Raw genomic sequence first — 17,837 nt, 5'->3', positions numbered from 1 at the left:
AGGAAACATGGACCAAGTTCTACAAGTTCTATACAATATGATAGAATTCTCAGAAATATATATTTTACAGTTGGAAATAAATTAATGCAGATCAGCTGATGTCAAGGAACTGCAAGAAAAGCTAATTCACTATAATCAGTTATTATTCAAACAATATTTTATATTACATTTTGTCACGATTTTATTACAGATTATATTATTTGCTTTTAAAGTGAAGTAAATGACAAACAAGTTTTTTGTGTTTTGTTTTTAGGTCTCCATTTGCACTTTTTAATTCCTTTATTATAGTTATTATAATTGGGTCATACTGCCATAATTCATTTAATACTTTTGGAATTATTAATTTAAATTATTGTGTGGTCAAAATAATTTGATAAAATTTAAACCAAAAATCAAGTTTGTTTAATAAAAAAAACTTTGACTGTTTTTACTTTTTTATTTTGGTTTAAAGGGAATAAGTGTGAAAGATTTTCTTTTTAATTTAAAATGGAAAAAAAGGAAAACAATTTTTATTTTATTTTATTCAACTGAAAATTTTTATCCATTCTGTTTTATTGTTGTGTTTTCAGATTGTATCACGTCATAAGTACTTACGTTGAGTTTGCAATCAAAAACATGAATTGGTCCAGATTGTCGATTTTACTAAACCAAGTTTTCTTTTGTATTATTTTGCAGCGAGTCAAGAGAAGACCTCCAGAAAGCAGATGATTGGCTCAGCGTCCTCCAACCCCAACCCCAGGAAAGAGAGCGTCTCTCTAGACGCCACCATCAGCGAGAGCAACCTCCTCTTGGAGGTAAGAAGTTCTATTGTCATTTTGCATGCGCCTCTCTCTTTGGCAAACGTAAACGACACTGGTTTGTCGAAGTTGTAGTTTCCTGCTCCCTGCATGTCAGTGAAGTAGTCTGCAGTTGGCAAACAGAGCTGTAAGAAGATTTGTCTGTGTGTTGCCCTTTGGCGTGACCTCTTGCGTGACACAGTAGCTAGACGGCAGCATTAGAGCTGACGGAGGCGGATGGGACTCCGGCACGCCGGCGGCCCGTGCAGCCGGTGAAGTGGGTGTGTGTCCATGTGGGAGCATCTCTGTCTGAATGCATGTGCTCCTGTGTGAAAGTGAGCAGAAGGGAGTGAGAAGAGCACACTAAGCCTGTCAGGACTCATCAGAGGAGCGAGCTGATTTGTTTCTCAGTCACTTGACCTGAGACCTTTAATGAGGTTTAGAATGGATTCATAAAGAAGAGCTTTTCTTTCGTCTGCTTTTGGAGAACCAACAGCATGTGACGAGCACTTTCTTGTTATTTTGAGACATCAGGACACCTGGGCTTTAATCTTTAATGCTTCGTGCACGGGAGTAACGTCACGTTCGGACAGTTATGGCAGCAGGCGGCCTCGTGGGAGCTGCTGAGGCATCAGATCTTCATTTCACTTTCCACACTCCATCGACTTTGCAAAGAAACAAACTGACACTGTTGTTCAACATCGATGCGTTCAGACAAAAACTCACAACCGATGCGCCTGTTAACATTTTATAGCTCTCAATGGGGCCGAGAAGAAACGGTTAGATTGACCGTGATGATGTTGTGTGACTCGTCCTCCTCTGCGGCCTCGTGAAAAGCTTTGTGAAGAAATCCAAACAGACAAAAAGCAGATTTTTGAACCTGGTGGTTTAATATATACATAACTTTACCCTCTATCTGACGTGGCAATTCACACAAGTATATCAATACTCAGCAGTGCATTGTTTAGAATAGAGTGTAGCTGCATTAAACAGTGATTTTTCCTGTTTTTAATGTTTATTTTCCTTAATTTAAATCAATAGTAAATTAAAAAGTGGACCAATATGAACAAAACATATCTTTGATTGATAATTGCAAATAATTTAAATGCTTATAACTTATTTAAACTTTTAAAAAAATAATCAAGGCAATGTATTGTATTGCCATGCATAAGTTTGTCCCTAAATTTGCATTGAAAAAAGCAAATTTTTTGTGCAGTTTTACAATTTTACTGGGACTAGGTGAATAGAAGAATAATGACGATAAAAATATTGAAAAGCTTAAAACTCAGAAAAAGGAAACTGATTATTTAAATAAAAACATTTGGGTGAAAAATTAGGATTTTTACTTTTAATTTTCAAATATGAAAACATTGAAATTCAAATGGATTGGATCTAACAACAGTCAGAAAAAGCAAAGACTCATGCAGAAGTGACAGTTCAATTCATGCAAGCAGTTGAAGACCAGAAAACATGATGTGAATGTCTTAAGTTAATGTTTTTGGTCATTTAGATTTTGCATCTGATGTGTACTTACAAGAAAGTTGGGCTCTTGTTAAAACGATGGAAAGTCTAAAACGCCTAAACGTTCTAAACAATAACATCCTACAAAGATTATACATTTAATTTTTTGTGTGTGTGTGTGTGCAAAAAAACAAGTAAATAACACTGCACATGCTTTTATTTTGTTAGATTTAACGACAATAACAAAAAAAAAACTGTAAAAATAATGACATAAAAAAACATATATAATAAAAAAACAGTTTTCAAAATTTAAAATATTTTCTAATTATTTTTTTATTTTAAATAGTTTGCACTTTTTTGGGGGGATTCGTGCAAGAAAAGATAGATCCTGTAAAATGTTTATCCACTCTTCAGCTTGAGCGTGGAAAAAGCTAAAGGGTCAAAAAAATGACGCCCAGAACAAGCCGCCCTAGTACCCCTCTCCTACCACATGTTGATCCCCCCCCTCCACATCCAAATCTATAATATTTTTATGACTATGGAATTTGCGTGCAAAGCGCCTTTTAAGTTTTGGAGGTTAGTGTCCCGTGGGCCATTTTGAGAGTCAAGGTTGCAGATTTTTCATGGGGAGGGCCAACAGCAGGTGCCTGTTTCCATTACCTAAAGGCTTTAGTATGTGTCAGAAATGAGGATGAGAAGAAAGAAAGAAAACAAAACATGAAATCGTAGAGAGAGAATGCAATAGCAGGGCTGTTTATCTTCTTTGTATTTATGGATCTTTTCTGTTTGGTTAATGAAAATACAATAATAAATACTACAGCAGAGTATTTCTTCTTTCTTTCCATTGTACTTTCCAACCATGCAGTGGTAAAATAAATTAGAGTAGCTACATGGTTGTCGGGTGTGGCTACATGTATTGTCCCTGTAATGTTTCTGGACATGTTATAAAGCGAACGCGTGATCTGTCCTAAATTAGCCTGCTATTTTATTTTTTGAAAACTAATATATTCAGCTCCCATAATAAACTGCGTTTGCCTGTGTGGATTTTTTATTTTTTTCTTCGTGTGGAGGGTCAAAAGTCTCAAGCGTATTTGTTCCAGAAGAGTAAAACTGTCAAAGTCCAGCAGGAATTTATTGTGGCATCTCAGCAACTTGGAAGGCGAGTCGGGAAAAGGCAAGATGGCTAAATAAACCTGCGCGAACCCGACGCGCAAATTCTGGCCCTTTTCTGGGCTTGTGGGAAATCATAAAACCAAGTTAACATATTTTTTATATTTAGGATTTTTTTCATGGGTTTTCCTGGGCTCTAAATGGACAGAACTACTCTTTAGAAGGAGAAATGTGCAATTTGGATTGGGTTTTTCAAAGTAAAAGACATTTTGGGTGGTGTTGCTTGTAGGCTGGTGTTGGCAGTTATTTAGACTTTTTCATAAAGGCTTTAGGTTTTTGCATTTATAGGAGTAAAAATTGCTGGAGTACTCCTCTCATGTCTGTGCGTGTGTGTTTTTGTGGCGGTGTGTGTGCTGGGGTCACCTGGGGGGCATGTGCCAGTTGAACTTGTCAAACATTGTCTCCATCAACAGCACCCATTACCTCCCCCTCATCCTTCCTTTCTTTACCATCCCTTCTTCTGCTTTTGTTTTCTTCATTCGATCACATTGTCATTATTTATTATTACATGCTTCAAAAATACAAACACACTAAATTCTCCAGAGTTAAAAATAACCTAAGTTAGGTTGTTTTTAACCCAACTCCAAAGTTAAAGAGGGACTCAATTTTTTTAAGGTAATTTTAACGAAGGAAAAAAACCTAAATTGGTTTAAAATTAAATCACTACAACTCAAAAAATTAGTATTGCTCCCAAAAATAGTATCCCAACAGGATTAATCCGAGAACTGGGTTGAAGAATGACCCAATAGTGTAAAACCCAGCTGACCTTCGCATCTCCAAACCGCAGATTATCTGAGTTTGTCATCCGGGTGGGCTCAGGTGGAGCGTGGTGCGGTGGCCAGGGCGAGACGTTTACCCACGGGGCCACTCAGGTCATCGCAAGGTGGGGGGAAAAGTGGGAATCAGGAGGTTGGGGGGGGCAGAGTTTGAGGCCATATTGATGTACACCGTGTTGAATAAACTGACACGCTCACACATCAGGAAAGACCTGCACAGTCTCGCTGTGAAGGGAAGTGACAGACTCTGGCAGCAGAAGAGTGGCCTTGCCGTTGTCACGCTATCACAGCACATGCATAAACATTCACACTCTCTCAAAGGCCTCCTTCCTCTGTGCCTTTTTCTTCCTTCCTTGTTTTAATTTCTGGCCATCTGTCCATCTCTCCTCATTTGATTGAAGCCTTACGGTGCACTTTATAAAAGGAAAAAAATAGTTCAACAAAAAAATCACTGATAATAATTATTCGTTCAGTAATGCAAAAAAATAAATAAGAAAAAAACAGACTTTGACAGAAAAAAAGCCTTATTCTTAATACCCATATTACTTTGCCCCATCAAAAAATATAACAGATTATATTGATGATGATTGATAAATAAATACCTATAAAGTCTAAAAACAAAAGCTAATTTTGTATCACAAATTTAAAAAAATGTATTAATTGCTTTTTATGTCCAAAATGCTCCAAATTTTTGTAATTTTGGTCATTTGCTGTTAAATGTGTGTTTTGCAACATAATGTCATTAGATGAATGTCAACTTGCACTCAAATTCAACAGTAACCAGAATTCTTCAAACATAAAAGACAGCTGGACTTTAACATGTTCCTGTCATCAAAAGTTGGATTGACAAGAAAATGTCTATTCCTTTCACAAACTGCAGTGACTCGGTCCATAAATCTCTTGTTTTTGTGTGTGTGTTTAGTCTTTGACAGGCTTTGCCTTGGTGGTGAGCAGCGATGGAATGGTTTTTTATGCTTCTTCAACTATTGTGGACTACTTAGGATTTCATCAGGTGAGTCCAGGATTTAAATCATACACATTTTGTGTTTTATTTTGTAATGAATCTGAATATGCTGTGACAATTGTGACAAAATAGTTTGCTTAGTTCCTCTTTTTTTGTTCTCACTATGAAAAGGTGACTCATATCCAAATCATGCACCGACTTAATCACAATTTATACACAAGAGTTCATATTTTTAGCTTGTAAACATTCAGGAACTGTGATTTTACAAAAGGTAGACGCCGAGATAAACAGTTGTTCCTGTTGACAGTTTGGTCACACAAAGGCAGCAAAAACCTATTTCCTTTTCTCCTGGTCCCATCCAGTCTCACCATTATAGTTCAGCTTTCATTGATCAACCAGGAGCACATCTGCATGCCTGTAACAATATTCTGAACTATCAAAGATGGTCAAGAAACTCTTAAAATGTATCAATCACTCGACATAAGGGAAACTTTATTTTCATCATTAAAGAACAAAAGATGAAATATTAGATATTTTTAATACCCATGTTTGAATATATCCTGTTGCAACAAATCCAATTTTTTCTACATATTTGTGAAAGTCCTGTTAGTTCCGAATAGTGTGTAAATAAGATGATATTAATTTTTTAATAGTTAATTTATCATTTAATGTCAAATTTTCAAAAACGTACACATAAAATTTTGAATCTACATTTCATACTGTTAATCTACTTTAAAAAGTTTTTTATTTTATTTTTTATTTAATTACCAATAATTTTTCTTTTAATCTTTTTCCCACTGACTGGAAGTTTACTATTATCTATTGATCTACTAATAAAATGTGTTTATTTAGAAACATTTTATGTGAGTTAAATGTTGACTGAAAAACAATCACAAAAAATAAGGTTAACCAAACTACATGGATATTAAACAGATTCTGATCAGGAATCTAAAAGTTAAATGTATTTTCCCTTCATATTTAATTTAATTGTGTGTGTTTTAGTGAAGTTTAGTGTCGTATTAAATATTAACATTATTAACATGGTTACTATTTTTGTGTGTAAAATAACTTATTTTAAAAAGTGCAAATGATTGCTGAGTACTTGCTTTTACATTTTTCATTTTAACGTATAATTAATTAACCCCTTCACGCTGAATGTTGCTTATTTGTAACGTAATGTTGACTCCAGGACTTTTTGTAATTTAGCATCACCTTGAAAAGAAAACCCACAAAAGAGAATTTCTTTATACAATAAAAAATAGACTCAGACATGAAGGGGTTAAAAAATTAATAATTTGAATCAATTAAATTAATTTTAATCAATGATTAACCAAATAATTATTAATTGAACTTTATTTTCCTTAATTAATCATGCAGTTTGCAGTTTTCTAATCAAAATGTCATGTATTTTTACGAAAAAAATGTACACGATGAGCATAAAAACTAAGACTCTAATAAACAAAAAGTTACAATTTTGGCCAATAAAAGTATGAACGCTCTTAATGACTATTTTTTTTAGTTTGATGAAGACGTTTTCCTTTTAATTACCAATTTGAAAAACTGTGCCAAAGTTAGTCGGGTATGTTATCTTCCAGCTACATAAAAGCAGAGATTCGTGTCATAAAACTAGAATCTCAAAAGCAAATCTCTTCCTCTTGGATGAGCAGCTAATGAACCAGAATAAACGGCCTCTTTTATTCGTCCACTCTGCCGCCCGATTTCTCCATAGAAAATTAGAGAGTCCACCAAGTTCCAGCTGAGGGTGTGCAGAGGGCCCAAGACCTTTGCTTTACCTCGACGTCCACTCTGTGGGTGTCCACTTATGAGTGTGTGAATCTGTGTGCGCACAAATAGCTAACGATTTTTCGTTTCCAGCGGTAATACGTGCGTTAATTATGAATGACATCAACACGAGCTCGCCTGCCCTGCGAGACCAAAACCACAGCTTTCCTTCAAAACCCTGAATTAAGTGCTTTTCTGTGTTAAAGCGCCCCTTTTGCCCTCGTGTGCAGCCTCACACACCTCCATGAACTCACGGGGGCTGAAGTTCTGCTCACACTCACACAAGACTACAAACTGATATTAAAACCAAAGTGGCCTGAGAAACCTCTGTGTGTGCGCACAGGGCAGTCATGAATGAATGGCAAAGGAAAATAAGATGAACAATATTTTATTTTGAAATGTTTTTCATGCAACCTATATTTCAGTGTAAAGGTCACAGGGGCAATTAACAGGCCGTCATCCATTTCTAATTAGGTAAAGTTGAGATTAATTACAGAAAGCGAGGCTTGTTTTTGCACAGGAAAAACCGTGGCTTCACAAATTTTAAGTTTTTAATAGTTTTTAATAAGGAATAAATGAACTTAAGGATTTTATTTCAAGACATTTTTTGCCAAACCTGCAAACTATGCAACAGTTGTGTCATCAGGAAATCATGGGACAGAAAGGGATTCATAACATTTAATGACATTTTCCTAGAAACCAACACAAAATTTCCTTTAGGGTGTAATTTAATTGCAGTATTTCATTATTTTTTCACATTAAGTTTTTAAGATTCTCTGTATTTAAATTGGATGTAGTTCCTGTCAACTTTTATCCTTTTATTTTTTATTAAAGATATCTTACATTTTGATCACTCATGGTTTAATTTAAAAGCTTCCTGATCAATATTTTTTTTAATTATCAAGCATTTAACTTCAAATGCTGGGAATATTATTGAGTCAGATGTTATAGATGTTATAGAGTTTTTAATAATTTTTTTTTTTGCTCCTCCAGGGACGTTGCATGTGGGCGCTTAACTCTAGGAGAAACATCATTAAGAATTCACACTGTGGAATTGAGCAGAACCAGATTTTGACAAAAAAGAAAGAGTGCCTGCCCCTAAATTTCATTTGAAACAAGCAACTGGACGTAAATGTCTATGCATGTTGACACATTAGTGTTTTTTTTAAACATATTTTCTATGAAAATCCACAGACTTTGTTTCCAGAAGAACCAATCGTTCTTTGTTTTTGCAAAACTTAGTATGAAAGACGAGTGAAAAAGTCATTTAGCTTTGAGAAATGTTAAAATGTGTGCATATTTATAGAAAACAAAATGTTGCATGATCTGGACTGTTTCTGTTCTTCCGCTGTTCGGTGAGCTGTTTTTATGTTGTGCTTGAACTTGACAAGGCACTGACAACACGTTTCAGCATTATGAGCCCACAATTATACCTAGAAAAGACGTTTAATATGCTGCAAAGAGAAAAAAAAAAAGAAAATGACAAGATTTAAGCGAGCTGAACTTAAAAAAAACTGCAAAGGAGCAGAAACTTCCACGTTTTGGATGCAGTTTGTTGCTGGAGCTGTGCCTTTGAAGGTCAGCATGAAAGTCACAAATTCTGCCCCCCGCCCCCTCTTAATTTTTTTACAGTATCAACAATGGGCACATGCTCAGTCTGTCTGCGGTTAGGGAGCCACGCTGCAGGATGAAAACTCACTGAAGACAGTGGGAAGGGATCGTGTTTTCCCAGGCAGGCGATCAAAAACCCTCGCGTGCCACCAGTGTGGAAATTCTGGAGAGAAGGTGGAGGAGGAGGGAGGGGAAGGCTGAACCTTACAGTGAGGAATTTGTCAGAGAGTGACAGAAAGCAAAAGCTCTAGCTGGAAAAGGGAGGCCGAGGCATGACGACTGCCGACTGGAACCCGATTCACTCTGTGTGCGAGTCTGGTCGACGGGTGGGGCGGGTGGGTGGACTGCTGTTCGGGAGCTGGTGTCACGCAATGTTTGACAAACACAGCTGCCCTCGCTGGCCTCTTAACTGCCCTTTGACTGTTGTTGAACCGTGCAAATCCCCCCGAGGACCCTAAACAAAATTCAATGTAAATGACCGTCAATGTTGTTCAAAGAAATAATCAACTTTCCACGGATCACTAATTTTAATAGTTGACTTTTGCTATCTACAGTAAATCAGCACCTACTTCTGCAAAGTGCAGACAATAATAAAACTAACCAAACATTTTTTTCTTCAACAAACTAATCCGAAATGTCCTGCCTGCAGACTGACGTGATGCACCAAAATGTCTTTGACTACATCCACATAGACGACCGCCAGGAGTTCAGGCGCCAGCTCCACTGGGCTATGTGTCCTCCACAGCACCAGGGGGCGCCTGCACAAGAAAACCAACAAGCATCAGGAGCTGGTGTGTGGCTTTATGATGACTTCAGCGACTTGCATACTTTTGATTTTGACTGAAATGTATACAATAGATATGTAAAATGAATAGTTTTTGTATTGTTTATAAAATGTGAAAATCAAACATTACATGTTATCTCTTTGAGGGCCTTTATCATGCTGATCATAAACTATATCCATACCTTTGTTAATATATTACTTTTGGTGCACTAAGGAACCCATTTTTTATAAAGTAGGAGTTTTTTTTACAGTTCCAATTCATACCTGGAAGTAAGACCGCTCGATCTCTGAATCACAAAAACAAAAAAGCATCGATACTTTGGCAAAGATGGATGTGCATATTGTGTATATAAAGGGAAAGCTTTTAGATGGTCACTAGCTACGTGGAGATAGTAGGTGTGTGTGTTAGCCGGGGGGCGGTTCTGGCAGTGCAGTGTCTTCCTGGAAGGGGCTGTTCCTCACTTTGGGATGTCACAACCCGCTCGTTTTTGTGGGTTGGGAGGGGCTGGTGCTCAGAGAGGTGGTTTTTAGCTCAGAATACTCAGAAATGGGTGAATGGATCAAAATACCGCTTTGGGGTTACTTTTCATGAGGAATGAACACTATAATTGACTTAAAAGTTTAAAAAGGGGACTTTGTATGGTATAGGCCATTTAAACCATTTTCTATGGATGATGTCACACTCACTCCATTCAGTTCTCATAAACAGTAAATTGGCTCTACAGACAGAACACACATGTTGCAGGTGAAACGGGGTCAAACTTTGATCAATCGGGGACTTGGATTTGGTAGTGACGCATGGATGGCGCCCCCGTTTTATTCATGGAAATGCCAACTGCTATTAAATGTTGCACCAAGCCTCTTCCAACGGTAGGTAGCAGACATGAGCTAATAAATAGTAAAAAGAGGGGAAAAGCCCCTCCCTGCTTGTTCAGTGTGAACACCGCAAGTTAAATCCACGTTCACACGCCGGCATTTAGCGGATTCCTCAACATGTGTCAAACGCCCGGTGTGTCCGCAGTTAAAGTTACTTCTTTTTTTGTGGCAATGTTTCTTAAAAATGCCTCTACCAGTACTAAATCTCTGCTTTTTTGTGCACTGTTGCAGGTGAGGACTTTGTAGTGAGCAGCCTGTTCAACTCCCCGGAGGCGGGAGAAATCCCCCCCGAGCTCTCCTGCTTTCTCAACAGATGCTTTTTAGCCAGAGTCCGATGCCTCTTGGACAGCACCTCTGGGTTCTTGGTGAGTGGTCTGAGGCCGCACATCTCAACGCTAACACAAGTTTATAGATTATTTAAGTGTAAGAACAATTTTTGAAACAGATGTCCAGCTCACAGGGAGAAGATTCAGCCCAGTAAACACTGTGATGACCTCTTTAGTGCATGAAATATTAATAAATGTAGGTCATACCCCTATTTATATGATTCTTTTGATATATTTGGGATCCTATACAGCAAAGGAACAGATTTTTAGTCATGATTGCTTTGGTTTTGAGAGCAGCAAAAAAAACACATAAGCGCATGCATTTGTTTTTTAAAGTTGGGCAAACTTTCTCTAAAAGCACAGCAGGAATGATAAATCTCTAAAAAAAATACTTGTATTCTGTGGACTTTTCCTGTCACTTCAAAATGACTAACGCTACATTTAGGATATGATTAGGTTATAAATTTAAGCTTAGGCAACTTTTGGCACAGTCATGACTAAACGATCTATGCCGATTGTAGTTTAGGAGTAAGACTCAAGTCTTATTAAGTATTTTGACATTTTTATAGGCTGATAAACTTTTCCAAATACTAATTCTAATAAAATGTGGTTGTATTTTCCCAGCGACATTAATTCTGAGCCAGTCAAGGCCAACGTTGCTTCACGTTTGGTCCAAACACTCTTCAGTTCATCTCTCCTTTCCACTAAAAATCCAACTGTGTCAGCCTGCTTGTGGCTTCATGTGTTTTTTTGGAGTTTTATTCCACAGGCATTAAAAATTGAACAGAATAATTAAAATATTTTCAGATCAGAGACCCACTCCGATCATCTTTTGATCTATTGTAAAAGCGTTCCCAGTTGTCATTTAATTACATTTATGTTGTTTTTAGTCAAAAATTTAAAACCTTTGTCATTTTCTAGGACATGGTTTCTGCAGAGCGGCAGTGGTTTATCAAAAATTCCCTTCTGAGTTGTGGGCGGGACCGTTGTATCCCATGTACATAAAAAGGTAGACAGTGGCGAGCACAACAGAGAGAGAGGGAGAGACAGAGTTTGTCAGAAATAAATGATTTACTCTCTGATTGTTACTCTCAGTACTATATCAATTTTTCTAAATGTATCTCTATCTACAAATCCTTAGTTTTAGCAAAAAGCTACATTCACACCGGGCATTTGAGACGCATTCAAAATGCACTAAACAGAATAATTCTTGTTAATATTTCTTATTTTGACAAAAAGAAACAACTCCTTCCACTTTCCTGTTTTAAACCTGCAAATAGCCCATGGAGTTCACTCTGGACAAGCAGACAGGGGTTTCTTTCTCTTTTTCTACTGTTTACTCGCGCATGTTTGCCACCTACAGTTAGAAGAGCTTTGGTGTGAAATGTCCAAGCGGTGAAAATCTCATAAATCTTGCTCCAGGCTTTTTCTTCCACAGCTCCATTCCAATACATGAAAGACTTGGTGTCATATAATTTCAGCTGTGAACAAACCTCAATTATTAATTTCTTCTCCATGATCAATTTTCAAACGATTGCCAATTTAGTGGGAAAAAAATAGATGCCATCCATACCTCACTACCAAGTCCCTGATTGGTTGACTCAGTTTAACTTTCATTGTGCGTTCAGTGGCTAATTCCTTTTATGTGGAGCCTGAAAAAGTCTTGAAAATAAGCGTAGCTTCGCGTGAATGCGAGAGTTTTGAATGCGGAAGCCCGAAATGCGCATTTAGTGAAAGTGAAAGTGGTCACTTGAATGGGCGCTGTGAACGTAGCTTCAGTTTCAAGACTTGAGACAAAGCAGGACTTGAGAGCATCTGTGCCGATCAGACGTTACAGCCTCCTCTTTTGCAGTGAAAAGCCATAAAGGAGCAGGTCAAACATTCGGGTTATCAGTAAACCAACAGAACGCTAACAAAGCAAGAAAAGCATCTGCACATGATCACATGCAGTCCTGTGTTCTCTTCTCTGCTCCAGACCATGCAGTTCCAGGGTCGGTTAAAGTTTCTCCATGGTCAGAAAAAGAAGACAGCCTCTGGCGTGTTAGTGCCTCCCCAGCTGGCTCTGTTCTGCATCGCTGTACCTCTTTTGCTGCCCCCCATCTCTGAGATGAAAGTGAAAAACATTTTAATGCGGGGAAAGAACAAGGGAGGAGGGGTTATCTCTGCAATGGATCAAAGGTAAGAGCAAAACCAAGCTGATTGGTTGAAGTCCTCCACCTTCTTCACATCATTCATCTGCTTGCTTGGCTGCTGTACAGGAAAAGTTAAAAAATATGTTCTAAAAAAAGAAAAATCCTTAACAAAGATAGGTGTAGGAAGTCGGTGAAGTGCTACACAAATAAAATCTCACATTTTTTTCATAACAAATTTGATTCTTTCCCCTCCTTCCCTTTACTCTCTTTTTAAAAAAAACTTTATTTTAACATCTCCTTTGGGAGTTGACATGAACTCAAAGTGCAACTAGATGCAAGCTTTAAAAATGTTTGTGAAACAGTGCAGCAGGTGTTTTGTGAGATAGCATCTGGTAGACAGCAGCACTTCTTCCACCTCTGTTTCAGGTGTTAGAACAAATTCATCGTTCTCCCACTTTTGGTAGCAACAGCCTTCAAACAGGTTTTGCGGCTTGTTGAGCCAAGTCGGAAGTTGGAAAACCAAAACAGCTCAGTACAACTGAAGAAATTGTTATTTTTTTGGGAACAAGCTCCCTTTAGCCAGCTGCCCCCCCCCCCCACACACACACAAACACACACACACTAACTAAAGAACAAAAAAAGAACAAAATACAAAAGAAAAATGGGGGGGGGGGGATAGACAGAAATAAAATAGATTAAAAAAAAACAAGGATGAACGGACAGATAGATGGACAATTAGGTAGACGAACATACAAATAAAAAAATAAATGCAGTCTCAACAGGGCAGAAACGAGTGTCCTGCTTTCGCCTGTCCCAAGCCTGGTAAATGCAGAGGAAGAGCATTCAACATAAAACCTATAATACATATGAAATAAATCAAAGGAAAAGACAAATATATGGATGGATGAGCTGATAGGATATGATAGTCTACCTGCACCCCATAGTGGAGTTGGCTAAATCCAGCTGGCTTTAAAAGGGGAGCAGGATCCTGAGGGGACAAAACACATTTTCTCAAAAATAAATCTTAATTAGATGCCCAGCCTTTGATATAAATGAACTTGAATATCCTTAAAGAATTTTTTCAACTTATTTCTAAATCTAAGATATGCTGAAGACAAATGAAACATGTAGGAGTTGAGATATTTAGGGTTACTGTATAGAAAAGTTTCAAGTCTATTTACCTGAGTAATTCATCTGTCATGGACGTTAGGACAGTGGGGTTTTGATAGCACTGTCCCAATAAACACATTTTTATTTGTTTTGTAACTTAATGGTCTTTTTTTCTTTCTCCTACCCCATCTACAGTCCTCACAGTGACCGTGGAGAGCACCTGCGGAGGCACTCCTTAAACGGAGGGATGGGTGACATTTCTGACCCTGTTCTCCTCTCCTGTCCCAATATGGGGGCTAGCCAGCGAGGCCACCATGCTTCCTGGAATGCCGTCTGCAAAGACAATCACAAATACCACCCTGATGGCTACCTTAACCAGGAGGAGCCCCTCAACTACTGCAAGTCCTCCATGGCGGCTCATAAAGGTCTCCATGCCGGTATGGGTGGAGGCTGGCCCTTGCAGCAGAACTCTGGTCCTCTAAGAGGGGCTCAGGGCTGCATCCCCACGAACCGCTTGAACAGGGCCAGTCAGTATGGGAGGCCTTATCGTTATTCTCCGAGCTGTCACAACGGTAGAAGCAACGAGGTCTTCATCTCCAAGCTCTACGAGAATGTCCAGCTCCCGACAGATCCAGACGCCTTCTGCGTAGACCTGGTGAAGAGCGAGGGCGACTACGCAGAGTGCTACGACCAACATCTGATGCCTGCAATGCAGCCCATCAAGGTGGAGCAGGACTCAGACTCTGAGAACGGATGCGATGTTTATGGGCAAACCTGGGCAACCCGCGACCAAGTACCCATTGACCGGCGCTATGGCAACGGCTTTTATGACCCAAACTCTGGCTTGCAACTTAAATCAGAAGCAGATTACTATGACCAGCAGTATTCGCCGTGTCAGCGGGGAAAAGTGGGAATCAGCCCTCCGTACAACCACAGCAATTATCCAAACTATGCAGTCAACAATGGCGGCGGCACAGCTGCACGCCTCTTAAAATCTGACAAAGACTTGAGTGACTCCAGCCACTTCAGTCCCCAAAGACTCTCCCACTCAGATTCTCTATGCAACAACCAATCAGTCAACCACATGGACCCCCACATCTACCCACAAAACCCCAACAAGAGCTACATGCACCCAGACTACAACAAGCACGGCACCTATGAGTTCAAAGGTCATGGTCGGATCCATTCAATCAAGCGGGAGCCCATGGACTCTCCGCCGTGGTCTGACAGCGGTCCTGACATAAACCACTCCATCATGGTTGGAGCAAGGAACGTTATGCCGTGTGTGATGAGCACGGGGCACCAGCGGTCCAGCCCCTACATGTACATGCCATAGGAGCAATCAGACAACACACAGCCGATGCTTCTCTGCATGGGGTCAAAGCGGACAAGGCTTTAACTGACTTGGCATCTGTCGTGTTTTCGTCGTTCTCAGTTTGCATATCTGGAATAATCCATGTTTCAACACTTGTTTTTATTTACAGTTTTCATCACTCTGCCTATAACTCTTCAACACTCTTCTATCTCATGGAGGACAAAAGCAAGAATACAAGAGCTCTTATTTTTCTGTCAATGGCTTTAGCAAACTGACCAGCAACCTTATTTGTGTGTGTTCACACACGTGTACCAACATCAGCTTCTACGAGACATTGTTTTTTTCTTATTTTATTTAACCCTTTGACGTCCATATAATGTAATTTAAAGTGTGACTTTCTTGGTAACATACTTAGAAAAGCAGTTTGTGTTTTTTTTTCTTTAAAAAGGTTTTTTAAGATTGTCTATGGACAAAGAATACAGAGTTTAAAAAAAACGTTTTTATAAAGATAAATCTTTATTTAAAAAATCCAGTATTAATTGGCTCATGAAGTTAATTAAATGTCCTACAATTGTCAGTTCTTTAATCGATTTGACAAAAAAATGCTTTTCTCTTGTTTTCAATGTAAGATCACTGATTTAACTAATACAATCTTCACCTTTAAAAACACTAGTTTTGTGAAAACCCGCCATGACAATCAAGAAAAGTTGGTTTTGGGAGGGAGAGGGGAGAATTGGAGGATGTTGAATTCAGTCATGAATGGATTCAATTAAATATAGTTAAAATAGCTGTTTTTTATTTTTTAATCTAAAGAGATTTTTTAATTCTCTCCTTTTAAAGGGCAACACCCCTTACAATACCTTAAGGTAACAATAAAGTTACCTTACCCCAAGGAATGCATCACCTTTTTATCTCCCCGTCACACATGTTCGATATACAAACAAATCAATGTGCATTAAAATGCTTTGTCCCATCATTTTCACATGCATAAACGGATAAAAGCTTTTGATCGGGACGTTTCCCAGGATTTTCAAGACCAAGAAAATGTTTCCCCGAGGCTCAGGTTCAGATGTTGTTCTTCTGACAATCAGAAATACTACATATTGTCCGGTTTATGGATAAGATTTATTTTTTCACGGTACGCAGAATTAGATTATTGCAAGCACTTTTGGGTTTGTCTACCAGCACGGTGTTTAATTAGCTTTCAGTTAAAGATTAGGCAGACTTTCATGGGGTAATAACATTGTAGGAAGTGACTTATTCACCAATTTGAGCTTTTTTTTATGCACATGGCAGTCAATGTTAGCAAAATTAGATTAGCTTCCAAAAATAACACTTCCACGTCTAAGAGAACAAATTCCTTTTAAAATGTTATTGACTGTTAAATGACTAAAAAGACGACAAGAGGACTTCGAAGGAAGCAAAAAAAATTGTGACACTTCTTAAAAGATAAAACAATCAAATATTCCACACTCAAGAGTAATTTGTTACCTAGAAACTCTATTAAAAAATCTCTTATTTAACCTTGGCCTTAATCAAAGATAATGTGAATTAAATATATATTATCTTATCAAACACCAATGCGTTCCATAGCATCAGTGAGTAGGGGGGACAAAGTATATTATGAGTTTAGTTGAGTGTTAGCTCCACCCACCTGCTAATAAATGAAATGCCTCCAGTAAATCAAACTATTAACCCCCTCTCCCCCATGTCTGTTGTAAATTGAAAACAATAAACATCAAAACTGTTTTTGTAAGCGATCAGATCATAAATTCAGCTTTTTAGCATCAGCATTAAAGGCAAATGTCTCAAACCAGCCCCCCAGTGGCCATTTGAGGAACTGCAAAATTTGGGAATTCCAGGTTAGTTTTAAAGAATGTGCGTTAATCTCATGGTAATAAATAATTAAAAAGGTTTTAAAAAAGAGCTATTGTTCAGATAAATAAAAAATAAAATAAAATCTAGCATTAAACATTGTAAATCTGAAGTTAAAAACCAGTAACAAAAAATGAAACTTCTTTAAATAACTGACTTTTTAAATGAAGTCTATTGTTTCATTATTTAAATGAGGCTAAAACTAAAATAAACCAATTACATAAAAAAATACATACAAAATATATCCTTCAACACATAAAAAATCAATTTTTGAATTAAAGGAGGGGTTTTATATTTATGTTGGTAACAACAGTTTTACATTTCACTTCCGAAAACTACTGCTGCAACAATGTTCACACTTGAAATTATCTTTTTATAAAATTTGCAACTACAATTCAATAATAAACAAGCCAACATTTTTCAAAATGTACAAGTTTTAATGTTATTTAAATTGTTTTTCGGTTTTATAAACCCCATTTATGGTTGCTCTTATTTCTGTATACCTCTTAGATCACATGACATTTCAGAAAATATTTTTTAAACCTTAAGTTTTCTACATGCTGCCTGAAAATTGCATGTCTATGTACGTTCTAAATGAACATGTTTGCAAAGAATTAAAACGTATTTGTTAAGCGCACCGCAGATTTTGATCAACAATAGGTCAATTTTGATACCTAATTATTTTTGAAGACGTCTTTTTTTTTTTGGCCTTTCTTTCTGACAAACAAATTTACTACGATATTAATCAAAAAAAAGAGAACTGATAGTGTTTATGTGGTTTTTTTACACCCTTACCTGCTTCCCAAGATTTTCCAAGTGTGGTCCTTCAATCTAAAGAAAATATTTGAAGGAGTGAAAAAAACGCTGTCACTCACTTCC

The 17,837-nt window shown here is 37.7% G+C and overlaps 1 protein-coding gene across 2 annotated transcripts in view; it reads left to right on the top strand.

Moving 5' to 3' along the window:
- Positions 1-17,595, top strand: part of ahrra (aryl-hydrocarbon receptor repressor a) — a 70,878-nt gene extending 53,283 nt beyond the window's left edge. Inside the window, exons 4-9 of one of the 2 annotated variants that reach the window (XM_020712571.3) lie at positions 676-794; positions 5,106-5,195; positions 9,190-9,331; positions 10,432-10,565; positions 12,502-12,704; positions 13,964-17,595. In XM_020712571.3, the coding sequence (XP_020568230.1) occupies positions 676-794; positions 5,106-5,195; positions 9,190-9,331; positions 10,432-10,565; positions 12,502-12,704; positions 13,964-15,104 (1,829 nt within the window). In that variant the 3' untranslated portion in view covers positions 15,105-17,595. The remainder of the gene's footprint in view (positions 1-675; positions 795-5,105; positions 5,196-9,189; positions 9,332-10,431; positions 10,566-12,501; positions 12,705-13,963) is intronic. The other variant, XM_011488762.4, reaches the window with a different exon arrangement.
- The last annotated feature ends 242 nt before the right edge of the window (positions 17,596-17,837 follow it).

This window comes from Oryzias latipes, chromosome 20 (assembly GCF_053564925.1).
Source record: "Oryzias latipes strain Hd-rR chromosome 20, Olatipes_Hd-rR_3.1".
NCBI classification, from domain to species: Eukaryota; Metazoa; Chordata; class Actinopteri; order Beloniformes; family Adrianichthyidae; genus Oryzias; species Oryzias latipes.
Note: the sequence above shows the minus strand (reverse complement) of the source record. Positions and strands in the feature narration are given on the sequence as shown.